This window comes from Rutilus rutilus (assembly GCF_951802725.1).
Source record: "Rutilus rutilus genome assembly, chromosome: 2".
Taxonomy (NCBI): Eukaryota; Metazoa; Chordata; class Actinopteri; order Cypriniformes; family Leuciscidae; genus Rutilus; species Rutilus rutilus.
The window spans coordinates 49,165,840-49,188,625 of NC_140210.1; the positions used below are offsets into that span (position 1 = coordinate 49,165,840).

General features: G+C 42.4%; 1 protein-coding gene across 1 annotated transcript; it reads right to left on the minus strand.

Annotated features, from left to right (window-relative positions):
- Positions 1 to 333: 333 nt before the first annotated feature.
- On the minus strand, positions 334 to 21,424 carry LOC311283837 (uncharacterized protein). Its single transcript, XM_084398570.1, has 3 exons — positions 21,353 to 21,424; positions 3,377 to 3,451; positions 334 to 721 (listed from the first exon to the last, which is right to left on the minus strand). Exons 1-3 carry the CDS (start codon positions 21,369 to 21,371, stop codon positions 477 to 479), a joined length of 339 nt encoding a protein of 112 aa, XP_084254696.1. The 5' UTR covers positions 21,372 to 21,424; the 3' UTR covers positions 334 to 476.
- Between the last annotated feature and the right edge of the window lie 1,362 nt (positions 21,425 to 22,786).

Genomic DNA, 22,786 nt, shown 5'->3' on the forward strand with positions numbered 1-22,786 from the left:
CAAAGAACCCATTGAAAAACTGAAAAACTAAAAACATGAGGTACAGGAAACCATAACCAGAACAGACAACAGCAAATAATCTTCATATAGAAACCATGAGGACATCATTTATGATTTGATTACACAATTTGATTTATACTCAGTTTTCGATTATAATAGGAATGTTTTGCTGAACACTAAACGTGTCTCCACATCAGACATTTATCATTGAAAAATACTGTATATGCATGTATTGTACACTCTTAGAAACAGGTTCATTGGGATTCTCTATAGATCCCTTTTCCTGACTATGAAGAACCATAAAGGACTATGACTGAACCCCTAAAAAGGCTTTTATGGAAACTTTTAGAGGTTCCAAATATGAAGCGCCTCATAGAATCCTTTAATGTTCTTTAAGCTTGAGAAATCATGTTTAATCAGTTGTCAAGAATGGTAAGAGACTCTTGCAGTTATTGTAAGGGTTTATAATGAGTCATTTATTTATTTTTCCTATCCCTGACTTTATCTGCAACGACTTTTGCGCCTACGACAACAGCTCCTTTTGCCACTAAGGCAGCAGGAACCGCGAGTCCACCAGTGACCACTGCAGCTCCTGCGATAGCGACTCCCGCCAACGCCATCTTGAAGATCCGCTTACGGCGCCTTTTCTTCTTCTCTTTTTTCTCCTCTACTGAAGTCTTCCACTGGTCTTCCGCTCTCTGCCTCTTCTTCTTCTCTTCTTCTGAGGGTGGTGTGTCAATCAGCAGACAAACAGCAGTGAGATTCGTGAATAAGGAAAAATCTTTGTAGAAAATCAGATTGTATTTATGCTGAAAATACTGATGTCCTATAGACCTATTTGGATACATATTTGAGCGCTCAAACTATTTGAGAACATTCAAATAAACAAACATATTAGACATATGTGACCCTGCAGAACTCCCAGTCAACACTTTGATCTCACAGTGATGTCACCATGTGGTCACACCGTCAGCAATCTGAGTTCACAGTGATCTAAAAGTGTGTAACCTCACAGCGCTCTCACTGTGTGCTCAAACTGTGACCACAATACCCACATAGCAACATTGTGTCGGCCCAGATCCGGCCCACATCTGGCACACGTGGAAAGATGATCTGGCCCACATGCAGCGTGGAATTACGGCACTTGGGTGGGCCACTCCTGTTTGCCAAATCTGGGCCACAAGCAGGCCATAGCAATGCCACATGTCAGCCAAGAGCAAAGAAATAAACCAGAACTGGACCTTATCTGAGCCACAAAATCTGTGTATATTAAATATGAAGTCATCTCAGCCTGTTAACAAAAAGAATCACTGAAAGAAAGAAGAGAACAGAAAAAAGAGACGAGCAGAAACACAAGAACTACAACTGACTTCAGCCACAGCCTCAGATGAAATCAACTGAAGAGAAAAGAAGACATTAAATCTGTGAAGATCTCAGCAGAGGAGGATTAAACAACTCCACAAACAGCATTACCAGCTTCACTTATTACTAACCAGACTGACTTTATTTCTGTCAGAAGTCTACATAAGTTTTTATTGAGAATTAACAGAGGTTTAACTCTAATGTGTTTTATTTGAAGTCACCATAACAGTGATTAGTGTTTCCATTAGTTGGGCTCTTAACTCGTATTATATCTTTTATCTCTTTTGGCCGCTGTGACAGTGTGTTTGTCAAACACATTTACAGCAGCAAAGAAAGTTAAAGTGAAATGAGATCAGGTGATGATGGTTACCTGTTGATGGTTTTATAATCATCATGAAGTAACCTGTTTCACTGAGGTAATTTGAATTTAACAATTGTGTTGTACCAATAATATATTCTCATTACAAACCCTGTGTTACTGCAGCATGAGTTCCAGCAATATTATAACAATCAATTAGAAGATTTTAACAAACATGAGCATGAAAAATTACTGTTCGATAACAAACACAGACATCAATAATCAACGTATGAATCTCAACAATGGTGACAATCTAAAGTACCTTGCTGCAATGCATGCTGGGTACCATCATTGTACAAAACTCCCAGCATGCATTGCAACATGAATAAATTATGCAGCTGAATTGTCCTATTATTTTAATTCTAAATATGTGCTTTTATTTTTTGCTGTTTTTTTTTTTTTTTGTGACATTTAGTAGCTTTTCAGTGATGTTATGAATTAATCTGTTTATCTAAAAAAAATTATATATTGTCACCCTTGTTGAGATTCATGTGCTGATTTTTGATATCTCTGTGTGTCACAGTGGATTCATTTTTCATGTTCATGTTTGTTAAAATCTTCTAACTGATTGTTATAATATTGTTGGACCTCACGCTGCAGTAACACAGGGTTTGTGATGAGAATATATTATTGGTACAACACAATTGTTAGATTCAAATTACCTCAGTGAATCAGTCTATTTCATGATGATTATAAAACCATCAACAGGTAACCATCATCACCTGATCTCGTTTCACTTTAGATTTCTTTGCTGCTGCAAATGTGTTTGACAAACTCACTGTCACAGCTGCCAAAAAAGACAAAAGATATAATAAGAGTTAAGAGCCCAACTAATGGAAACACTAATCACTGTTATGGTGACTTCAAATGAAACACATTAGAGTTAAACACCTGTTAATTCTCAATAAAAACTTCCGTAGACGTCTGACAGAAATAAAGTCAGTCTGGTTAGTAATAAGTGAAGCTGGTAATGCTGTTTGTGGAGTTGGAGCCTGACATCAAAGTTGGAGCCTGACATCAAATGTTTAGACGTCAACCTAATTTTCATTTTCAACTAAAATGTTCAAATCCAATAACATTTATAGCTGGGGTGACCTCATATTGTGGCCATAAAATGAGCACACAGCGAGTGCGCTGTGAGGTTACACTTTTAGCTCACTGTGAACTCACATTGTGGTCATATGGAGAGTTCAAGGCAAGGCAAGGCAAGTTTATTTATATAGCACATTTCATACACAGTGGCAATTCAAAGTGCTTTACATAGAAGAAATTAAAATAATAAAAAGAATAAGAATAATTAAAACAGTTTATACAGAAAATACAGTACAGTTCAAACAGTCGGACGAACATTGGCACAGTGCTCATTCATTAAATGCATAGCTAAACAGATGTGTTTTGAGTCTGGATTTGAATGTGACTACAGTACACAGTTCACTGTGAGATCAACGTGTTGACTGGGATGTATTGTTGGCTATTGCCACAGATATACCCGTGCGACTCGTGTGACTGGTTTTGTGATCCAGGGTCACATATGAGCACATTCAGAAAAAAATAAATAAATATGTAGACAGTATTTAAGTATATTTTTATACATTTTTTCATTAACATTAAATGCAATCAGCACGTACAATGTCTGAACTTTCAGATTTCTCTCACCTTCAGAATCTGAGGTATAAATACTTGACTCTTCATCAGATGAAAAAGAGAGGTCGGACAGTTTCTCTGCAACGTCTGAAAGGAAAGACATTTGCTATTAAATACACGGCTGCTCTTCTCAGTCTATACATCATTGGCCTGTGTGATTCAAAATACAAAATAAGTTATAAAATACTGCTAGGTCCTTAAAGTCTCCATGTAAGTCAATAATATTATCCCTTAAAACTCATCACTAAAACTACATATGTAAACGTTTTTCCTGTGAAAAAAAAAATATATATATGATGCGATCTGGGAAAACCCACCACATGGTGAAATTTTACCTATTACAGGTTTTGATATCATATGGAAGCTGGTATCAAGCCCTTTCCAAATCTGTTTTTATTTTTATCATAGCTTGTTGTTAGCAAAAGCTATGCTTATCTGAAGTCGGCCGATCGCTATGATTTTCTGGAAAGGAATTTTGAGAAAAACAGGTTTAATTAACTGTCACACTTAAATCCCATGTTGCAGGTTAGAGTACCCAGTGAGCAAATGTATAGAAAAATAATGTAGGAACTAGATTTAAATATAAACATATACTTATAAAACGCTATTTAGGCTTCTGGAGTCGTTTTTGTGAGGAAAATTTTACTTCCGCATTTGAAAACCGCCGAACCGGAAGTGACGTAACATGAGGGAGAGCGGTCAAAGTAAACAATAGGAAAGCAATGGATCGCAATGACAGCTCGGAAAGCTGGGGGAATTGTAGCCTAAATGTTTACTCGTATGATATATATAATTCATATAATTGATATATATGATGATATCATATAATTATGAGCCTGATATGAAGCCAAGTGAGCAGGACAGGCCAGGGTTAGACAGAACAACGGTGAGTTGTGGTGTGAGGAGAACAGGGCGAGAGAACAGTGTTAGCCGACGATATGTAGTCTATAACACTATGCTCAGATCACAACTGTACAGATTATTATCATCATGTATCAGGCAATAGCAAAGCTAGTACTTAGACCCTTACCTGCATGTGTTGTGTGTGTCAGCCATTAGCAGACAGTTTCCAGAGGAAGAGGGACTTTATAAAGGCTTTGAATTAACCCATTTGGTGACGATGAATAAAAAAATTATCACAATCACAACTGTCTTACTGTATAAAAACTTTATATGTAGAAACAGCCAACACAAACATTAAAGTCGGTTTGTACAGATTGAAAATGAATTATAGAACATAATATTTATAATAATTAAATAAGATTTATAATAATAAGTGTCGGCTGCAGACTAATAACAAACACATAAATGCATTACATTACAAGTTTATGTAGGATATGTTAATGAATTAAATTAAGACAAGGCACATTTTGTAAAACAGATGTACAATAAGTGATCTCTGACGGATCCGTGAGCGCCATGTGTCCTGCCGGCGGCCGAACCACATGCTGACGACGGACCGGGCGACCCGATGAAGGAGCCGGAACAGTGTGCACATATCGCCGGGATTATAATCATTCGGTCTATAGTGAATGCTACACAATACCGCGTTTTTCAAAGCAGAAGCAGAAGTGAAGTCCCGTCTCTTACCCTGCACAGAACGCACACAGGCACGGAAGATCGCACCGTCCTTTTTCTTATTCGGAAACCTGTGGACTCGATGTCCTGACAGGCCATAATTCACAATCATTTACCATGACGATTATTAATTGAAATACAATAACCAGCGAAAACACACTGAATCACGACCGCTCCAACTGAACACCAACGATACCAACCTACTCCGCACTGAGCGAACGCAGAGCCAGCAAATGACTCCCTCATGTGACGTCATATGACGCGATGGTGAAAAAAAGCGTTTTTTTCAACACGGTCAAGGAAACTGTCACGTTTTCTATTAAATTTGAGCCCTTATGTCTTGCAAAACAATTTTTAATCCTGCATTTACTTTTCATATGGTATTTTCATACAAGGTTATATTAATTTTGAAAAAACAAAAAAAACCTGCAACATTAGCTTTAACGGGACGCTTCTTGTCCTCCATCTCGCGATTGTTATAAAACTGCGTGACGTTATAGTTTAAACAGGATTGGCGCGAAATGCGCACTATACACATTCACTGTACATGTATGTGGTTTATTTTAAAGGTAAACTATCTTTGTAGTGTTAAGAGACGGACAGGTGTATGGGATATACGGCGATTGTTTTTTTTTTTCACCTCTGCCGGGCGTTAGAGAAAATGGTCGCATAGAATGCATTAGAGAAAGAGAGTATTTTCAGCTTGACACTATAAATCACTGTTTTTCTGCACTAAACAATGGAATTTTGCCAAGATATTTTCAGAGATAAGAGAAAAGATGTTATAGAATAATAATTTAATGAAAAAAAAAAAATTGACAAAAAAACTGACATTAAAACTATTTTGGAATTTACTGAAAACGTACTCGGTTACTAACGTAACCTCGGTTCTCTCTAGAGAGAGGAACGAGTACTGCGTAGAATACGCTAGGGGAAAATCCTTTTCCACGAGAATACTGAAGCCAAAAAATTATCCTTTAATTTTGTATTAATGTAAAACGCGTTGCGGCAGCATACAGACATAGGCGAGGCAGCTCGCGCGCCTATTGGCTGGTCTGCTGGCAACTGCTTAAGCCTATCGAGCGAGACCTAGAGTGACGTCAGACCCAATGAGGGCGCTTCGCGCCCTCTGCGTCACGTCCCGCCGAGACGGGCGTGGCTTAGGTCTATAAATACCGCTCGCAGGCATTATTTCTCTGGTTTTTCATAGTCGAAGCAACCAGAGCGCGTGCAGGCACGGCAGGATACGCAGTACTCGTTCCTCTCTCTAGAGAGAACCGAGGTTACGTTAGTAACCGAGTACGTTCTCTTACGAGAGATACTCTCGTACTGCGTAGAATACGCTAGGGGAACCTACTGTAAAACGCCGTGCGTGCTGGGATCTGATACCATAGACTCAAGGGCGACAGCCCGGAGTTCATACAGTACATAATCACCCAGGGGACTCACAGGGAATCCTGGAAGAGAGGGGGGTTAGCCACTATCTTCCTTATAGCAGCATAGAGCAAGGATTGCAATACTCAATAGCTGCATAACTGACAGCGCCAGTTATGAGATTTTGGCCATACTAGACCGACAGTAGTCTGGCCTGTAGTGCGGGAACCTCTAGGTTGTAAAACCTTATAAATGTAGACGGAGAGGCCCAGCCTGCCGCCATACAAATATCTTGCAAGGCAATCCCACTTGACCATGCCCACGATGAAGCCATGCTTCTCGTGGAGTGCGCTTTGACACCCAGCGGGCACTGCATGCCCTTGGTTGTGTAAGCTAGCGCTATTGCGTCCACTACCCATCTGGATAGGGTCTGTTTCGAAGCGGCTAGTCCCTTAGAACGCCCGCTGAACGAAACAAAGAGCTGCTCCGTCTGTCTGAAAACAGACGAGCGAGACACATAAGCTCTTAACGCCCTGACTGGGCAAAGGGAGCTTTCGTCCATATTTCCTTCAGTGACCGGCAGGGCAGACAGGGAAATGACCTGTGCTCTGAACGGTGTATTGAGGGATTTAGGAACATAACCGTGCTTAGGTTTGAGTATAACTCTAGAGTCATTCGGCCCAAATTCCATGCACGTCGCGCTTACTGAGAGCGCGTGTAAGTCCCCTATGCGCTTCACTGAAGCGAGAGCCAGAAGAAACGCTGTCTTGAAAGACAGGTGTTTAAGATCAATCTTCTGCAAGGGCTCAAATGGATGACCTTTCATGGCTTCCAGTACCGTAGAAAGGTCCCATATAGGGACTGTGGGAGGTCTGGGAGGATTCAGTCTCTTAGCTCCTCGAAGGAAGCGAATGACTAAATCGTTCCTTCCAATAGACTGGCCGAGTGTGGTCGAAGAGAACACTGCTATGGCCGCTACATAGACTTTGAGCGTGGAAGGGGACCTGCCCTTATCCAACAGCTCCTGTAGGAAGGAGAGAACCTCCGTCACACCGCAATGCAGGGGTGACACACCACGAGCTGTGCACCAGCTAGAGAACACTGACCATTTTGAGGCATAGAGACGTCGCGTAGACGGAGCTCTGGCCTGTGTGATAGTGTTTAACACTCCCTGTGGGAGGTCAGCGGGTACCCGTTGATGGCCCACACATGGAGGGACCACAGCTCTGGGTGAGGATGCCAAATCGAGCCGTTGGCTTGAGAGAGGAGATCCCTCCTCAGAGGCACTGGCCACGGGGCGGTGCTCGCTAACTGCATCACAATTGGGAACCAAGGTTGGCTCATCCAAAGTGGGGCTACAAGCAGCACTGAGCATCCTTCTTCCCTGACCCGTTCTACCACCTGAGTCAGGAGGGAGACGGGGGGAAAAGCGTAGAGAGGACGGCGAGGCCACTCGTGGGTCAGCGCGTCCTTGCTCTTCGAGAAAAATTCTGGACAGTGAGCGTTTTCTTGAGACGCGAACAGGTCTACTTCCGCTCTGCCGAATTTCTTCCACAGCAGCTGGACTGTCTGTGGGTGCAAAGACCATTCTCCTGTCGGAACCTGGTTCCTGGACAGTCTGTCTGGTCCTATATTTAGGAGCCCTGGCACGTGCGCTGCTCTCAGCGAGAGCAGATTGCTGCGGGCCCATATCAGGAGGCGCCTGGTTAGCCTGTACAGAGTCAGGGACCTGAGGCCGCCCTGGCGATTTATGTAGGACACCACTGAGACGTTGTCTGAACGTATTAGCACGTGGTGTCCCTTTATGAGGGGACAAAAGCGCGTGAGCGCTTTGCTCACTGCCAACATTTCGAGGCAGTTGATATGTAAGAGCTTCTCCTGCTTTGACCATTGGCCAAAAAGCGGTCTGCCCTCGAGCAGCGCTCCCCATCCCGAGGTGGATGCGTCCGTGGACACCACCATCACTCTCGAGGAAGTCCCCAGGCTTACACCTGATTGGTACCAGTCTTTTGCCTCCCAAGGTTTCAAAGTTGCAATGCATGCTTGATTGACCTTGACGCGAAGCCGACCGGAGGCCCACGCTGTGCGTGGTACTCTCTTTCTGAGCCAGAACTGCAGTGGGCGCATGCGCAGAAGGCCCAACTGGAGAACTGAAGATGCTGAGGCCATCAGACCGAGCATCCTTTGAAAGGCTTTGAGAGGGACTATCGCGCCGCAGCGGAACGAGCCGGCTGCGCGCCGAATGTCCAATGTGCGCTGAGATGACAGGCGTGCTGTCATTAGCAGCGAGTTCAGCTCTATTCCCAGAAAAGATATAATCTGTCTGGGGAAAAGCGAGCTCTTTTCCCAGTTCACTGCGAGACCGAGATTCTCGAGGTGATCGAGTAAAATGGTCCTGTGCTCTACGAGCTCTGAGTGAGATTGGGCTAGAATCAGCCAGTCGTCCAGATAGTTCAGCACTCGTATGCCCCGTAATCTGAGGGGTGCGAGCGCTGCGTCCATGCACTTCGTAAATGTACGGGGTGCCAGGGACAAGCCGAAAGGCAGGACTGTGTACTGATATGCCTGGCCCTCGAAGGCGAATCTTAGAAATCGCCTGTGACGTGACGCTATCTGTATTTGAAAATACGCGTCCTTTAGATCTATTGACACAAACCAGTCCCCCTGGCGGACATGCGCAAGGATTTTTCTGGTTGTGAGCATCCTGAACTGGCGCTTCATAAGCGCTCTGTTCAGCTGCCGCAGATCTAGTATGGGTCTGAGACCCCCGTCTTTTTTGGGCACCAGGAAGTATCTGCTGTAAAGCCCCCCTTCGCTTTGAGCTTGAGATAGGGGTTCTATAGCCCCTTTGCTCAACAGTTTCAAAATCTCGGCTCGAAGTAGATGAGCTACTTTCGATTCTACCGTGGTCTCGACGCGCGCCATGAAGCGGCGAGGGCGTCGGCGAAACTGCAGCGAATAGCCTTCTTTTATGATGTTCAGCACCCATCTCGAAACCCCGGGAAGCTTTTCCCACGCAGGTGCGCGAGTAGTTAGGGGCTGGATGCGAAGCACGCTCTGATCGGCTCGCGATACAGCGGCTTTTGTGTGCTGTGACATAAGCGTCGCGCTCATGACATCTGAGGCAGGGGGCGCGCTGATAACAGCGGGCAGAATGCCCGCGCTCGACTCCTCCGCAGTGTTTAGCTGAGAGGAGGAGGGCTGGGCTGGTTTCATGTCTGTGTGTGGGCGTGGGCGCAGAGCAGCGGGCACATACACCACCTTTACAGCATTGCTCGCGTGAGCAGAGCATATGCATACTGGTCCTGTGTTTACAGGGACCGTGAGACATGTGGGAAGTAGCGTTTGTGGGCACTGGGTAGTGGGCACTTTTGCTACATTTGAAGCGCAATCGATCTGAGTCGATTTTATGTGCGCGGGCCCTGTGTGAAGGGCTGTGCTTGTGTGTAGGAATGGGCACTGAGTAGTGGGCATTTTTTCTACACATGAAACACCGTCGGCCGTGGCCGGGACACCAGAAAATACACTCTTTAAGGGATTTATCTGGGTAGCCGTAAAAACGGCTTTTGTGTGCAGGCAAGCGGGTAATGGAACCGGCTTGTTGGCTGCTAAATACGCTGGACCAGTCACATTTCCTGGAACTGGACGAGCGGCAAGCTTTGGTGGAAGTCCGGCCGCAGCGGGACTTGGACACCGTCGCTTTCCTAGGCGTGCTAGGACGATTTCGGGGCCTCTGGCTTCAACGCAATCTTCTGCCGCGGGCCACGCGGGGCGGGGCGGCGGCCGGATGAGCGAGAGCGCGGTCTCGAGCTCTGGGTTTGGCGGCGTTGAGAAGAGGAGGCGGCGGGCGGAGGCTTAGGCTGTGAGCTCTGAGCAGACGGTTTCGCACGGCCTGCTGCAGAACCGGAGCGCTTCGGGAGGAAGTGCTTCATGGCCTGGGTCGCTTTCTGCACCTCAGCGAACCTATCGGCGAAATCTTTGACCGAGGTTCCGAAGAGGCCGGCAGGGGAAAGCGGCGCGTCGAGGAACGCGGTGCGTTCTGACTCAGTCATGTCAGAGAGCGTAAGCCACAGATGTCTCTCAGACACGGTGAGCGAGGCCATGCTCCGTCCAATGGCCTGTGCTGCTGACTTGGTGGCGCGAAGAGCGAAGTCTGTAGCGCTCCTCAAGTCCGGCACACAGATTGCGTCAGGTCCTCTCTCGTCCAGCTGGCGGAGGAGATCGGCCTGGTATATCTGGAGCGTGGCCATAGTGTGCAACGCTGACGCGGCCTGCCCGGCGGCGGAGAAAGCGCGGCGGAGCAGGGCTGACGTCGTGCGGCAGGCTTTTGAGGGCAGCGCCATCTTAGCACGCCGTCCAGCAGAGGGCGGGCATAAGTGCGCTGCAATAGCCTCTTCGACCGGCGGTAGGGAGTGGTAGCCTCTGTTCTTTGCGTCGTCGACAGCGGAGAACGCCAAAGAGACAGAGGATCGTGTCCTGGCCGAAAAAGGGGAGCCCCAAGACTTAGCGACTTCTTCATGAAGCTCAGGAAGAAAGGGCGCTGGCTTGGATGCAGGTGAAACGCGCTCCCCAGGCAGGAAGTAGCCGTCCAGCCGGTTGTGAGCAGGCTGCTCAGGCGTAATCCACTCGAGGCCGAGGCTCGCCGTGGCCTGAGTGAGCACGCGCATGAGCTCCGCCTCAATGCTCTCTCTCTTTCCCGTAGAAGCACGGGCAGGGGGGGCGGGATCCCCAGAGCTCGCCCAATCCTCACTGCCTGATGCTATGAGAGAGCAGGAATCCCCCTCTCGTAGCAGCGCGTCGATCTCATCAGCGTCATCGACAGAAGCGGCGGCAGACCGCGGCCGCTGTCCGTCCGGAAGTGAAGCTGATGAAACCGGAGAAGCAGGCGGGCGCACCGGCGAGCTTTGACGGCTGAGAGAGGGCTCCGGGATTCGCTGAGCGCGGCGCTTTTTACGGCGCGGCACAACAGCAGGTGTGGGCGCAGTCTCGTTGAACAGTGCCAAGCGAGTCCTCAGAGTCGCTAATGGCAACAGCTCGCAGTGATGGCAGCCGCCATCAGCGAGCGCGAGAGCTGCATGTTCTTGACCCAGGCAGGAAGCGCAGATGACATGGCGGTCCCCGTCGCTGAGTGTGGCTTTGCACGAGCCACAAGCAGGCATCTTGAAAAAGACGCAGCTCTTTTAGATAGTGTGAGTCGCGCCGGCGAACACACACACACAGTGCAAAAAAGGATATGGGCGCTGGATAGCGCAGCAGGAAGGCGATGAAGGCGGCGCGGCCAGCAGCTTCGTCGACTCGTCCCGCTGAGGTGCTTCTTCAACAGCGCGGCTTCTTCTCGGATCCAGCGATGTGAGTTGCTTCGCTGAAGGATGAAAAATCAGAGAAATAATGCCTGCGAGCGGTATTTATAGACCTAAGCCACGCCCGTCTCGGCGGGACGTGACGCAGAGGGCGCGAAGCGCCCTCATTGGGTCTGACGTCACTCTAGGTCTCGCTCGATAGGCTTAAGCAGTTGCCAGCAGACCAGCCAATAGGCGCGCGAGCTGCCTCGCCTATGTCTGTATGCTGCCGCAACGCGTTTTACATTAATACAAAATTAAAGGATAATTTTTTGGCTTCAGTATTCTCGTGGAAAAGGATTTTCCCCTAGCGTATTCTACGCAGTACGAGAGTATCTCTCGTAAGAGAACGGCCCAGCGCGACATCCGACGGGTTTTCCCAGATCGCATCACATATATATTCATGCCTTAAAATAGCTTAGATGTAAATCTACAACCTTGCTTCATTTAGTATAAGTGGACATATGAAAATGCAAATTAGCCCCGCCTCCACTCACTCACACCAGCTCAGAATACCTGATCCACTCTGTCAACTTTACTGCATTAAACGCTGCACAATGGAAATACTGGTTCATAATTAAATAATAATTCATTACATTTATTTATTACATGGCTTGGCTGAATTCCAATGTAGAATGTGGTCTGTTATTTCTTGATAACAGACCGCTGCGGAGTATAACAGACCGTTGCCATGAAAAACAGAGCGTTGCTATGGACGCGGAACGGACTATTTTCTTTAGAAGCAATACAAGCGTTTTTAAATCAATAAACTCCTTTATTAAATCAATAATTTGTGTCAAATTATTGATTTATTTGGTAGGTAGCCATGTAATAAGCGGGATAATGTATAGCGAGGCGGTTGTTATAGCGAATACACGTGCATAAAATATTTTGATCAAGTTGATCATGCAGTCACACTCAGACATCATGATCTACATTGTTTCGGCCCAGATCTGGCCCACATGCAGCGTGGAATGATAGCACTTGAGTGGACCGCTCCTGTTTGCCAGATCTGGGCCACAAGCAGGCCATAGCAATGCCACATGTCAGCCAAAAAATAAATAAACCAGAACTGGAACTTATCTGAGCCACAAAGTCTGTGTATATTAAATATGGAGTCATCTCAGCCTTAATAAGCCTGTTAACAAGCAGAATCACTGAAAGAAAGAAGAGAACAGAAAAAAGAGACGAGCAGAAACACAAGAACTACAACTGACTTCAGCCACAGCCTCAGATGAAATCAACTGAAGAGAAAAGAAGACATTAAATCTGTGAAGATCTCAGCAGAGGAGGATTAAACAACTCCACAAACAGCATTACCAGCTTCACTTATTACTAACCAGACTGACTTTATTTCTGTCAGAAGTCTACAGAAGTTTTTATTGAGAATTAACCGGGGTTTAACTCTAGCCCTGGTAAGATCATTTTGTTCTTTACTTTTAATGATGATGATTATGTGTTAAACATCTCACTTTCACTTATATATGCCTGAGTCACTTTGGAATAAATCACAGCATGTTTCATGATAAAACGTGATTTAGCCTATACAGTCCAGAAAATAGGCTATAGACCCCTTCAATGTTTGTAAACATCGAACGCCTAGGTTGGGTGCGCGCGCAGCATGGGGTCAGAAAAATGGTGCGGCTAATAGACATAGGGCATATGCACTGTTTTTGTCATCACAGGAACGGGAACAGAACCATAATAAACTTGTTTTAGCTAATGGCGATTGTCTGATTAGAGTCCTGCACGGGTTCGGACGGGTGACCTGCAAATTTTGCTCAAACGGGTGAAAAATATTCAACTGTGTCGGGTGCGGGTCGGGTCAGCCACGGGGGTAACACGGGTTTAAACACGGGTTTAAAACAATCACATGCAAACGTAAAAATATATGCATATTTTTAGGAACACATAATATGCCTGTATTTCAAGTTGATAAAATAAATTAAAATCCACATCAGTTTATTTTTTCCCACGCACCACGCCCTCCCAGGATCTATAACGTTACCTATAGGCTACTTCCACTTTTAAAAATTCCTCATAACCGCGCGCGCGCGATCTGCTTGCAGTCGTCGAGATGGATGCTGAGGAGTTGAAGAAAAGAATAGCTAGTGGAGATTGTAAAGTTGTCGACAGTCATCAAAAATCAAGTCCGGTGTGTGGGAGAAATTTGGAGTTATCTGAAGAAAATATTGTGAACGGCTTATTTGCTGCTTGCGTTTTCGTGTTGGATAGCCACAAATGTGGAACTTCATCGCTGAGGAAGCACAGATAACTGTGGTAACAAACCAAACAGTTCTATCGAACTGTATTATTTTTTTTTTATAAACGGGCAGACTGGGACAATGCTACGATCAAAGATGCTCGTGTTTGTAGTGTTATTGTGTTATATGACAGTTATTGTAACAACACACGGAGTTAAGCCCTGGTAAGTAAACAAATGTTTTCTGTAAACTGTATACTGGTTTAATAGTTAAGTGAAGTTCGATATCTGGCATTATTGTGACCTGTGTCATGCTAGCCTACTTAGCAGATAGCAGTATCTATCTGAACCATAGACTGTAAAAAAAAAAAATAGATCTGAACAGATGTCGTCTTTTTATTTTTTTAAACGGATGAGATCCTGAAAAACTTGACTCCACAACTGGTGTGATTTTCAGTCCACGACGCAACAAGTAGGCATTTTTTTTCTTGACGAGAAATTCTCTGGTTAACACACAATTCAATGGGATGGAATGAACTTTCTGACCCCGACATGCGCACTGCGAACTTCGAATTTTCCTGTGACGTCAACCGTGAAGGGGTCTATAGGTTATAGCAAATTCAGATTATAGCAAATGGTCTCGTTTCAAAAGCATTGGTCAATATGCTTGCGTCGACTTCACTGTAGCCTATAGCCTATGTGCCCTGCTTCCTTTCCGTGAGTTCTGACCGAAAAATGGAAAATATCAAGCGCTTCCGTTTCAGAGTCCCTGTTTCATGTTTGTTAGCCCAGGACATTTTACAAATCCAGACCAAACGATGTTCTACGGCCATGTCCGGAATAAAGAGTAGCCTATCCATGTCACACAGTAAGATTTAGGATTTTGACCATATACCTCGCAGTCACAGACCGTATCAACGTCAGTGAGCTATACTTATTGTATTTCGCCACAGGGTGTCACTGTGGCCTCAACCCTTCGCCTTGGCTTACTCTGAGCTCGATTGCTATGTCTGAGGTAAACCACGCCCTCCTCATTACCCTACGCAGGAAGAAATGTAGGAAGAAATTGCCAGCGATAATTAATGCGATATGGCTCAGCTTGTCAGTTAAAGCTACAATATGCAAGATTTTTTTTGCCGCTAGAGGGCGCTGCATCCAAACAACAACAACGGCGTAGCTTGATGACGATGTGAAGGAGCGTGGAATGATGGGAACTGTCGTTTTAAACTCCACCGTGGATGTAAATCAGTCAGACGGGAATCGAAAAATCATGTTCATGGATGAGGCTAAGTTCTATTTTTATAATGACATGCTTTTTGTGGCGAGGGGGGCGCGGTTCAGCGCGGTCTGTAATGGGAGAGAGAAGAGAAGAGCGGTACGCAAGTAGGTCAAGTGCAAATGACGAACACCTGTGTCTTATTGCTGTGATCCACGTGGAGAGACGCTTATAAGCCGCGCTGGAAGGAGAGAGAGACTGAAGAGAAAATTGGACGCAGAGAAAGAAAACCGGTGGATCCGAGCTCTCATTTTTGAACTGTTTTGTGCCGTCGCAGTTGTCACAGTGAATGTGCGACTTTTGTTTGTTTTGCTTTATTTTTAATAAAGTACGAGTCCCAGTCACGCCGACCCCTGTCTTCTTCCTTCCTGACTCTTGAACTTCATCACACTTTTATTTCATTAAAATGAATTAACCGCAAGAAAAGTAAGGTTTAATACTAAATTGGTTATCATAGATGTTACTGTATGTCGAATTCATTGTTGTGATAACGCGCCGCAGTTTTTACGTGTTCTAAACAATTGTTGTAAAAGTACATTCGAACATACCCACATCATTTGCCAAAATACTGATTAATCTTTATGTATAACACATGCTATGTTTATTTACATGGCCATAAACACCAGACGTGATAAACAATGTCAATGAACTAAACACAAATCTAAAGCAATAATACTTCCCTTACATAAACATAACTATTACAGAATGCTACATTTGGAAAATATAAAATTAAGCATGCTTTGTCGACAGAACCAGCTGCAATCGGTAAAGAATAATTGTGTTCCAACGACTGCACGAAACAAGCTAACGTTTGTTGCTTGATAGACTGTAGCGTTTATACGCCCACGTATAAATATTATTAATTATTATTCATAACGGAATATGACCAATAATTAATATTTTAATTATTTTTAATTATTTTCAGAATTTACTGTAGCAGAATAAATAGTATGATCATTTTATCAGTTCATCCAATGAACAGAAAGCATAAACAAGTATTAACTCTAGGAAATATAATATCTTCCTGGCCAAGAAAGAATTAATCCCCAGCTAACAATAAATTACGAAGTAAATTAAGGGTAACAGCATAGGTAACTTAAATCGAAGTTCAAGACAATAAATCTGATAAGCACATACGAGTAATCTCTTTTAAATACAAACAATACTTTATTGATTATATAGGCTACTAACACATAAGCTAATATCTAACACAAACACACGCACACACACGCACACATTCATACGCGTTGCAGAAAGGGATAGAGTGAGGAAAGAGTGGGTTTAAGAGTGAAAGGATGAAATCTCACGATTCCATATGCACTTAGACATGACCTGAACGAACCATCAATCATTAATTTAACCCTTCTATCGTTTCTTAAGACTGGTTATTACCCTTATCAAAACACCAGTTTCAGCTTAAAAGTCTGGAGGTAGTCTACTTGCGTATTTGCTTTTGGGGATTCCCTTTTTGTTGCGTGAAAGGGGTTTTCCCGGTCCGTTCGTTGGCTGGCCTCCTCATGCTTGGATAAATGTCTGTGGCGCGTTCCAGTCACGTGGTGTGCTGGAGCTGCTGAATGAAAAGTCTTTGAAGTTGAAAGTGTTCGTTGCAGCCGTAAATCGTTGACCGAAGCTTTGCCGCAAAACTTAACTTAAAACCGAGACTTTCAATCGGAAAGGGAAAATAACACAAAGAAAGAAATGAAATGAGATATGGAGAGTAGTTAGATGACTGGAAATGAATTTAACCCATCTGATCTTAATTTGGGTTGATCTGCTCCTCAGTTACATGGTTACTAGTCTTGCTCTAGATCTTTATCTTTTTCTGCCCATCTTTGTTCTGCCTTTGTTGAGAGTTCTTCTTCAGAGCGAGAACCGAGAGAGAGCACCGAGAGCAGCGAGAGAGAGAGATTTGTTTTTGGGTCTAAGGTTTTAAACTAAAAGTTTGTCCAACCTCCAGGATGAGTTCTGGCCAATTAGACACTGGCTGAATTTAGGAGGTGACGTTCTTTTCAGTTCTGATCGTAAATCATGCTTATCTGTGCTCTCCTTACTAACAGAGAGAACAGAGGCCACAGTTTAGACATCATTACCATTATAAGAATACGAACATTTTACACAGATTTCAATCAAGTCATCTTTTGAATCATGAGCATACGATCATATTGACATGAAACACAACACACTTTCTTTCAAACATCTAACAGTTATAACAATTACATGAATTATATGGGATCTAAGCACATTAGACACACATTTATTGTAGACACAAAATCGAATCATTGTAGTTGCATGATGTTTGATTTATAAGTCCGTTGAAAATTGTTCTTGAATGATTTTATGTATAGTTATTGATAAGAATCAGTTCTCTGGTGAAGAGACAGAACTCTGTTTGTTCAGAGGTCTTAAGGAGGAGGTGTTCAGGAATGTTGTCGGGGGTTTCAGTAACATCTGCTGGTGTCGATTCTTCTTTTAAAAACCTTAAATTGACAAGCTTTTCCGTTAGTTGGGTCATTAGAAGGGTCTTTTGCAGACTCTGTGGCGCCAGGATGGGTGACTTATGGCTCTGGACTGTGAGGACACTGTCTTTATCTTAACCAGCCCGTAGTTGGCCACAAAGCTAGCCATTGACCAGTTATGTGTTAGTGCTGGGGGCTCCTTCAATTAGTCAGACCGGTGATGATCATGAGACGTTCTGAACAAATCTTCCCCCCTCAGTCATCGAGAAGTAGAGAATTTGAATTAATATTAAAAAGAAGATTAGTTGGTGGTTGCTTTCTACCCATTGTCGCTACAAGACGCTACAACTACAACTTCCGCATTTGTCCAGGACTCCACGCAGTACGAGCGGAAACCGACGGTAACGCGGATATGACGCAATTGACTGGCGACTCCCATCTCCCCCCTGCTCTAACGCCCCGTTTCCTTGGTTAAAATCGCAATTTTCTCACGATTTAAAAATAGTTCGAAACATTTGGAATATTGTAAGTAATCAACTTAACAAAATATATAACACTGGCCTTGAGATTATGGGATATTTTAATGTAAAATTATTGCATATTGTACCTTTAACTACGGCTCTTTGTAGTACATGTCGCTCCATCTGAAAGCAGGTGATGGCGATTTACTACTAATCAAGGAACCGGCTTTACTGATGAGATGCGCATAACGATGTCATGCGATATATCGCCCAGCCCTAATTCAGAACTATTTAAACTACCACCTAAAATTCAATTTTGTTAGATTACACTTGCAAATAATTCAAATTTACACAATTCAAATTCAAATCATTTTGTCATATTATAAGCTCCATAGGCCATTATATTTGCAGAATTATTCCATGTTTTCAAATACAGCATGAGTTTTTTCTTCTTCTATAATGCACTGTAATGAAACGTGGAAATATATATTTTCCCGTATAATCAAAAGGTTGTAGCATGGTTGATTAATAATCTAATAAATATTTTAAATTAATTTTAAATTTAATTATTTTTATTCTATGAATCAGAACTACCAGTATGGAATTTAATTTAATAAAAGCTATTAATTATTAAACTAGCTGCAGTGTGTGAGGTTGTTTAATTTAGACTGACCTTCACATCCTGATGCCATTATGTACTGCAGTTCAGCGGTTTGTTTCGTCAGAGTCTCTCCGTCTGTCACTAGTGACTGTATGAACTGAATAACAGTAACTGAAAGTGTCTAAGTTGTTTTGCACACTAAATATCAGGAAAAGCAGCACATTGGCTGTATATTTAATGCTTAGTATAGTTCCCTTACACTAGAATTCTAGTAACTAAAAAAAAAAAAAAAAAGAGTACTATCTAACTGTTACCAAAAATCAGTAATGCAAAAAACATAACTGCAAAAGTAAAGGAAATTAGTGAAAAGTCTATAAAAAATTGCCCCGTTCAATTCTTAATAGACATTCAGCACGCAAAACACAACAATGGTAACAGCAATGGTAGCTATAATCTAAAGTAAATGACCAAGTCCTCTTTAAAGTAATTTTTAGTTAACTCTTGTGTAAGTGACCATCCTATTTCCCTTTACTTAGCTTTTTAAGGCAATCGGTTTGGAGTTTTTTTTAAGCAAGTCTAACTAATTAGATTTTACAGTGTAGTGTCAGTCCTGTCTCTGACCCACCTGTAACTACATGTATGCCAAATTTCAATAAATAAATGAAAAAGGAACATAACAGGAAACACATTGCACATTTTAAATCTTAACATATGTAAGACTGAAATAACTGTAAGACTTGAGAAATTAGATACATGCCAGGCAGTGTACTTGAGGCCCTGAGAGGTCAATAAAGGACCTCTCTGGAAATTAAAGGAGAACTCGGTATCTCTAGCGAACTCTAGTCACTTCTCACATCGGAGTCATTCTAATCCACATTTCATTCCCTCATCCCCCACTCCTTCTCCCCCATGCGAAGATCACCAAAAACTCACCCAAAAATCTAAATGGTTTAATGTAAATAATTATCATCGAGTTTTATACGTTTAGTATCATTTAAAATGTCTCAGTGTGACTGATTATGTCATTATGTTAAAACATATGTCTAAATATAACCAACACCAACTGTTAAACTTTTCTCTTTGTTCATCTGAGAGTTATAACTCAGATACAACAACCAAACAAAATCTAGAGTTAATGATTTTAGGGTCAAGAGCCCAACTAAAGCAAACACTGATCACCATAACGGTGTCTTAAAATTAAATTCTCCTTTGGTGATTCTGCTTGTTAACATCAGGTGTCTTCAATAATGATCAATCATCACTAAATCAATCACTTAATTTATCTCATTAACTTTAACACTCTTGAGTGTTAATTTAACACTCATATTTTAACACTTTAACACTCTTGAGTCTGGAGCATAGACAGTATATAAACTGGACACAGCGACCCCATAGGTTTCAACGGAGAGAAGTGAAGCAGATTAGAAGCCCTCATTTCCTGATTGCCGAGCGTACTGCGCAGACTCAAACTGAGCTTGACGACGTGGATGTGACGTGAGCAACCTGCCTGACAGTTGTAAGTTTTCTAGTAGCTGTGCCAAACGAAATCTGAACCATTCCCTTCCGAATCTTGCAGAGACGGAAAGCGTGAGTAGGATCTGTCCATGAGCTAGGAGCAGGAGCAACGTCATGACTCTCTATGGGCTTCTCCCTTGACTTTATCGGACTTTATGCCTCCACGTCCCCCCGATTGATGCGAGCTTCTCTTCCTGTCTCTACGGTAATTTCCAGAGAGTCGCGTGGTTATGACGCAATTGTTAGCCTACTTTTACAAAAACTGCTTCAACGGGGCCATAACGTAGGATACAAGGTAATGGAGCCTTTTATACATTGTCGTGTTTCTTTAGAAATAAACCATGGACAAATGGAGTCTTTAAACGCCTCAGATGTAAAGTTATTCGCTGTCAAAGTGACGCCAAAATGAATGGGAGTCAATGGGATGCTAACAGCAGGTGAAGGCTTGTTAGCCAATGGCGGCTCCCGGGGGTACCTTCAAAATAATATGAAACGCTGCCCCCCTGGTCTGGAGCCAAATAAACTCCCAGGAGAGTTCATTTAACACTGGAGTTTTTGCTGTGTCACTGGATTATTTGTTTTGGTTGAATGTAAAAATATTAATTTTAGGATAATTGAACTTAATTAACTTAATTGTTTTGAACAAAATTAAGACTGTTAACCTTATTCAACTAAACGGCATTGGATTAATCTTATGTAATTAACTTAAGTTAATTGAAATAAATAATGTTACATAAATCCAACATAACCTAGTTGACATAAAAAAGTTAATTAAAGCCAACATAGCATTTTTTAGAGTGTGGGTGGAATAAACATAAGGCAGTACTTTTACTTTCTGACCCCTGGACTACCCACCTCTGGTCGCATGTTAAGGCCAAGTGTAAACGCAACCTTAGAATGATATCAGTTAATCAGGTCACTATGTTGCTATGATACCATTACACCTGATAATATTTACTCATTTTTAATTTTTTGTACTAAACCAACTGTTTTATAAACATACAGTTACAGTGCCAGAGATAAACTAATGTTATACAATGAAATGCCAAGAACCCAAATAAAGCAAAAACTGATCTCCATCATGGTGACTTAAACATTTTGACTCTTTCTCTTACTTTAACTTTCTGTAGAGATTTTAAGATATACTATGTGAGTGTCATATTAGGTTATTTAGTTTGCACTGACCTGTATATCTTGATGTCATCGTGTATTTTGCAGTCACTCTGAGTCTCTCAGCATGTGTCTGAATGTATGAACCGAATAAGAGTAACTGAAAGTGTCACACACAAAATATGAGGGAATATCCCTCCCATAGTGCAGACACCTATAGAACACGTAAAGCAGTGTTTTTGGCTATGACAACAAGAGTATGCCAAGAAGTTCACCAGAGATTAGCTTCAGCTTCAGAACAACATGAGGGCCAGCTTTCATGGATCTCACGCTGCAGTAACACAGGATTTGTGATGTGAAAATATTAATGGAACAACACAGTTGTTAGATTTTAAAAACCTCAGTGAATCAGTCTATTTCATGATGATTATAAAACCATCAACAGGAAACCATCATCACCTGATCTCGTTTCACTTTAGCTTTCTTTGCTGCTGCAAATGTGTCTTCAAATATATCTTCAGTTGATTTAATCAGTTATTAAATTTAGTCAGTTGTAGTTCTTGTGTTTCTCTTTTCTTCAGTGATTCTGCTTTTTATCATTAGGTATCTTTAATGCTCAATCATCAAAAAATGTAGTTCATTTATATATACATAAAGAGTCTAGTTGACACTATCTCCAATTATCTTTGTTTCTAGCTTTCTTTGCAATAAATAATGTGTTTTAATACACACTGTTGCAAAGATCAAAAACTCACAAAAGCCAAGAGTCAAACAGCCCAACTAAAGGAAACACTAAATCACCATAATGGTGACCAAACATTTTCAATAAACACTCAACATCTAAACCTCTGTTAGTTGTCAAAAAGAACTTCTATTGAGATCTTAAGAGATTTATCTTCTTCTTTTATTTCCAGTTGATTTCAGCCTATATGGCTTTAAATAGGTTGTAATTGTTGCATTTTAGTTAGATTAACTATATTAATTATAGCAGCACTGGCCTTGTACGGCAGAATATTTGTAACTTTTACAATGTAAACAAAAATAATTTCCAAAAAGTTTCTCTTATACAAAAAAAGAGACAAACAGACATCAATAATCAGCCTGTGAATCTCAACAATGGTGACAATAATAAAGCATGTTGCAGTGCATTCTGGGTGCCACCAATCAAAACTCATTCATGGCTCCCATCATGCATTGCTGCATGAATAAATAATGAGCTTATGATCAGAGGTGATCTGTTTGTCACCATTGCTGAGATTCATACGCAAAATCTTGATATGTGTGTGTGTGTGTGTGTGTGTGCCTAGAAAAAGTGTATATATATATATAAACATTTTTTATTATTGATTTGATCATTTGGATTGCATTGAACAGGCTAAAAATATTATGCTGCTATAATTAATAAAGTTAACCTAACTCAAAAATTTGACTCTATATGAGGTTCAGTGATTCAGGTCAAATGATTGTGAAATAATGATTATGTTAAAACACAACCAACACCATCAGATC